Genomic DNA, 5,677 nt, shown 5'->3' with positions numbered 1-5,677 from the left:
GGAGTTAGTCAGTTGTTTTCATGGATTGTTTGTAGCCGGTATGGTCTGTACATGTAGGTCTATGACCAGCAAGACTTTTGCACAGAGTATATTTGGAACAGGACATTCAATCAAAAGCAACTGCCACTACTGTTGATAAAGCCTCCAGCCTGTTTATCTGGCTCCGGGGTGAAGTTTCGCTTAGGTACATATCTAGGATCAGCTCCCCCAATCCTAACCATAACCATTTAGTGGGGAAAATGCTAAACTGACCCAAGACCAGTGACTAGGGCCAACTTCACCATACTATGTTTATCCACTTTGTTGCCCTGAAACAAGGTCAAACTACATTGTTGATAGATTCGTGGCTCTTTACTCCTAATTATTAGGTGAGGGAATAGTGGATTCATGGCTCATATTTTCCATTCAATGAAATGCCTTGTTTCATGAAGAAAGACTCCCACTGAGGGCATTATCGATCTATCTTCAAAACACTTCATGTTAACCTAGCATTTATTTTGACAAGTTATGTAGATTGGAAATGTGCTTTCATTTCTATAAAATCAGGAAGTTAGCTAGAATCTTAACCTAACACTTGTTTGTGAAGTGACAACCGCATATGCCTCAACATTGGACTTCCAGTCATTATGTTTTGCATAATGTCACTCTTCTGTTATACAAGTGAAATGATAGGTACTTTTGCAAAATGAGTGTGCCATCATGCCAGATGCTTAAGATTATCCCTTCATCTTGCTACTCTACCTTTAGTGACAAGTTGTCACCATGAAAATACGTTTGATTCGGAGAAAGATGATCAGGAAGTAGACTGACTGGAGGTCGTAAACATAATGCCGCTTAACGCAAGTAAATAAATAGACTTTGAAATGACTAGAATAACAAACTTCAAGAAGCGCACATGGTTTAAATATAGCCTTTCTAAATACACGAATGTTTATATTTTACTATTTAATTAGACGACTTGTGAAATTTGCTTCAAAATGTCCATTAACATTGTATTGGCTCCCCATTCCTGCCTTGTTGATCGTGCATGCAACATTTTGCACCAGTGTTCCAAAGTTATTTGTGGCTTCCCGCTGGCCTGGTGCGAAATGATAAGAGAAACTGCATGGGGCGTCATACGTCGACATCCATGCTTTGGTTATGCTTCTCTCATACACAAAACAAGTGTGTTTTGTCCCAAAAATAGAGCGCTTTCTTTTGCTTTTACCATGGTCTAGTTTATATTGACCTTTCAAATAAAATGTAGCAAAATGGCGGAACGATAAATAACATTTATATTCAAGCAAAAAGTAGGCCTATTAGGCCCATGAACCAAAATCTTGCATTATTCGTGCAATGTACTATTTGAATTTTCAGTTGACGCCCACTTTGCTATCTCCTCTTGTACAGTAAGTTACACACACAGTCTCGTGAGTGTTTATTCCAGTGAAAAATAAATACTTTTAATGATATTGATTTTGAAATAACTGGGCTATTGTGTAGGGCCAGGGCTATTCAACTCTTACCCTACGAGGACCGGCTCACCGATGACCGGAGCCTGCCGGTTTTCTGTTCTGCCTGATAATAAATTGAACCCACCTTGTGACCCAGGACTAAATCAGTCCTTGATTAGAGGGGAACAATGAAACAACTTAGTGGAACTGGCTTCGAGGTCCAGAGTTGAGTTTGAGGGGTGTGATCTATGTTAAATAAACACAATAGGTCTCGCAGCCTATCCAAACATTCAACAGAACAGGAACGTTCCCATTATAGTAGGCCTAAATAAAAGGTATGTTGAAGTTGTAAAAATAATGAATAAGTAAATAGTTGGTTATCGAGCTGAAGGGACACACCTTACTTATCTCACGAATGGACACGCTAATTCATTGTGGTCTAGATCCTTCCATTATTTAGATTATTTCCTGCCATCAAAAGTTAAACATTTCGTTCAATGTCGATGCATTGTAGCGAAACGTATGGTTTTCAAATTGAGCTCCATAAATACTTAATTATAGCCTAAATTAATACATATTTAAGTAGGTAGGTCTACTTAAATAATTCAGAATCGAAGTAACCAATTTTAGGTTTGACATGAAACAATGTTCTCTGAATTATTCAAAATCGAAACATCAACAGCTTTATATACAGGAAGTCCAGACCCATTTCCAAATGTCCAATAACACTTGTCTTAATATAAACAATTATGGATTATTATCAAAATACACAAATCCATACCCCACATACATTTTTACTTTTGGATTTCTAATAATTCGTTATTTTAGAAGAGTTCAATTCTAAAATAAGATACAAACTCATCATATAGGCCTAATGCAATTTGAGAAAAACAATCATTTCTCCAATCAAAAGTTCAAACGGGTGTATTGAAGGTATCAATACCTGTGTGCTTTTATTTTTGGTTCAGTAAATCCCTCACCTTATCAATATGGCAGAGTATATCTTTTCCTATAGCAACGCCAAAGCAGTCTATCTGTGATTATTACATGATTTAATATTTTAAAAAACCCAAATATCCTAATTACAACTTAACACTAAAAACAAAAATGGTACATGTACTTATAAATCTTAAGCCTAATTAACAAACCGTTGATTAAGTGCATAAGTGCAATACTCTTTGAGAGGCATAAATAAAGCATTTTTTTTTATCGAGAAAAAAAGTGTTTAAGAAATGAATGGGTCTAGAATATACATCCGTATTCTATACAATAAAATCGTCACACAAATAAATACAACGTATCTTTGATTTCACAAAGCCTGCAGAAACGCAACGACATTATGATGTCCACTTTCTCTCGCCAAATCGATTGGCCGGCAGTTCCTATTGTCCCGGCTATTCGGATCGGCGAGGAATTGGACAAGGATCTCTACCGTGTCCAAAAAGCCCATCCTGGCGGCATCGTGTAACGGCGTTGTCCCAGTGTGTCGGTCTGCGATATTAGGATCCGCTCCTTTCATTAGTAACAACTGCGCCACTGGTGAACTGCCCATCATCATCACCTAGGAAATACAAATCCAGTTGATTTTACTTACAGATCTTCTGCTAGAATATTTAATAAATATGGCTATATTTGCGAGGAAAATAATGTTGCCATGGTGTGTAATACGTTATTTAGAGGGGCATTTGAATAACACTAAATAATACATTACCCCTATAGTTCTATCAGACCATAAAAGCGCATGCTTTTCGTTTCAGATTGCTTAAAGTGTTTTAAATATCCAACAATGTCGGTGCTGTTATTCACTTAACAATTTAATAACAATATAATAATGGATCTAAATTACAAAAAAAAGCAGTTAGGCCCAACTGATGCTATAACACTGTTAAAGGGTATAAGTCGGCCTACAATTTATCTTATGATTTCGATGTAACTTTTTTTAATTGCAGCCCCACCTTTCCTATTGTAGCAAACCTAAAGAGCATCAACATGTAGGGCTATCAAAGTTAAGGCCAAATATAGATAGGAAGAGTCAGCCATGGCATTTTGATAGCAGCCCAAGGAAATTGTTTTTTTTTTTAGAGTAAGTCATTAAATCTGAACATATTAATAATTTAAAATGAGATAGATCATGTTATATGGATAACTTTGGCCATTTTTGGGAGAGCAATTTTGAGTTTGGAAGGTTGGGTGTGGTGACCTGTATAAATTCTCCATCGCCCCGGTATAGCTTACATTGGTAATGCCATGGACCATTTTGATAGAGTATAATATCGAATTATTTCTATGTTTATTTGAAAGACAAACCCGTGGAAATATTTCGAACAATAGAAGTAACAATTTGGACTTGATAAAAGTTAATGACAGGCCTATAGAAGCCCCCAGGCAATTGCACACCATTCCCATCACTCGGTTCCTGAGGCGCAACAGACTAAACTATGAAATAAAGCACATTAAAATATATAGAATATATAACAAAGGTAATACAGCTCCCATGCTAATTATTTCACAGTATGACATGCTGTTCTAGTAATTTGTTAAGACAGTTTATGTTTTCAACCTAAAACAGTCGATTTTTTTTTAACAAAGCGGCATGGGCCGTCTCTGCAACGTTAAAATATTGATGACACCGTTGAACATTTACTCTCGTTTACAATAAACACGACACGATCTTCACCAATAAGCAAGACGACTAGAGCGTAGCGCGAGACACTTACCTGCAGAGGTGTCCGTCCAAAGCAGTTTACACCGTTGACGTCCACTCCACTTTGTAATAGAATTTTAACACGATCGGTGTTGCCAGTCGCCGCTGCTGAGGCTAGATCATCCTCGAGTGGCATCGTCATGAGCAGAGATAACACCGCTCGGCTCGTGTCAATAACAGTCCAGCACTTCACAGATCCCTTTGACAGGTAGCTTCACAATGTCAATATCCGGACATCTCGCGCAAAATTATATTCCTTCGAAATAAGCCAAAACAGTCGTTGACGTTTCCTCTTTCAGGCTTCATTCGCATGTAACGTGATAGAAAGATCCTAGGTCAGTTGGCTAGAATAAATTAAAGCGTAGATCGTATGACCGATCAGACGGTAGTGTGTCTGGACTTGCCTGTGTTTTGAATTGCTGACGTCATTCTGCAGCAGAGCTAACCAGTCGCGCATGCTCTTTTGGAGCTCTAAAGAACACAGTACCAGGAAGAGAGCGAGGTTGTTGACTGTAGAGTTTACAGTGGAAAAACAGTGGGACAAATGTTTCGTCAAATCGTCTAAAACCAAGGTGTTGAATATGAGCTTTTGGATATCAATGTGAAACCTATGCTGCTACAATGTCGCCACATTTGTTGTTACAAAATAACTGTATGCGCTGCAATCTACTGCTATAATGTATCACCGTCTCTGGCAGATATTATTGCAGCGCGTGCCTCTCTACACGCTCGGATAGTACAGAATGCTGGTTACACCCGCATTAGGACACAGCAGGTGGCAATCACCATAGAACTCAGCTGCTTTCTGCCTGTAGACCTATAGCCTCAATGTCAATACTATTGAGGAACATGTCTGTTTGCCATGCACCTATTGGTGTATTCAATAATGTAGGCTAAAGCAATTGTGCACGTTATATACTGAACGAAAATATAAACGCAACATGCAACTATTTCAAGGTTTTTACTGAGTTACAGTTAATCTCAGGAAATCAGTCAATTGAAATAAATTAGGCCCTAATCTATGGATTTCACGAATGGGCAGGGCGCAGCCATGGGTGGGCCTTGGAGGGCATAGGCCCACCCACTTGGGAGGAAGGCTCAGCCAATCAGAAAAAGTTTTCCCCACAAAAGGGCTTTATTATAGACAGAAATACTCCTCAGTTTCATCAGCTGCCCGGGTGGGTGGTCTCAGACGATTAGGCAGGTGAAGAAGCAGGATGTGGAGGTCCTGGACTTTCAAAGGTCTTACAGTGCCTTCAAAAAGTATTCACAAAGCTTGACTTTTTCCACATTTTGTTGTGTTACAGAGATAATTTTTGTCACTGGCCTACACATAATACCCCATAATGTCAACGTGGAATTATGTTTTTTGAAAATGTTGCTAATAAATTAAAAATAAAAAGTTGAAATGACTTGAGTCAATAAGTATTCAACTGCTTTGTAATGGCAAGCCTAAATATGGTCAGGAGTAAAAATGTGCTTAACAAGTCACATAATAGGTTAGGGTTAGGACTCAGTCTGTGTGCAATATAGTGTTTAA

At 38.3% G+C, this 5,677-nt stretch overlaps 1 protein-coding gene across 1 annotated transcript; it reads right to left on the bottom strand.

Moving 5' to 3' along the window:
• Positions 1-2,358: 2,358 nt before the first annotated feature.
• LOC129846479 (cyclin-dependent kinase 4 inhibitor B-like) lies at positions 2,359-4,584 on the bottom strand. The gene is made up of 2 exons (XM_055914425.1): positions 4,151-4,584; positions 2,359-2,994 (listed from the first exon to the last, which is right to left on the bottom strand). The coding sequence occupies exons 1-2, from the start codon at positions 4,277-4,279 to the stop codon at positions 2,743-2,745; spliced, it is 381 nt and encodes a 126-aa protein (XP_055770400.1). The 5' UTR covers positions 4,280-4,584; the 3' UTR covers positions 2,359-2,742.
• Positions 4,585-5,677: the final 1,093 nt, after the last annotated feature.

The sequence above is a fragment of the Salvelinus fontinalis genome, unplaced genomic scaffold, assembly GCF_029448725.1.
Source record: "Salvelinus fontinalis isolate EN_2023a unplaced genomic scaffold, ASM2944872v1 scaffold_0564, whole genome shotgun sequence".
In the NCBI taxonomy this organism is placed as follows: Eukaryota; Metazoa; Chordata; class Actinopteri; order Salmoniformes; family Salmonidae; genus Salvelinus; species Salvelinus fontinalis.
This window is presented reverse-complemented; position numbering and strand designations above follow the sequence as displayed.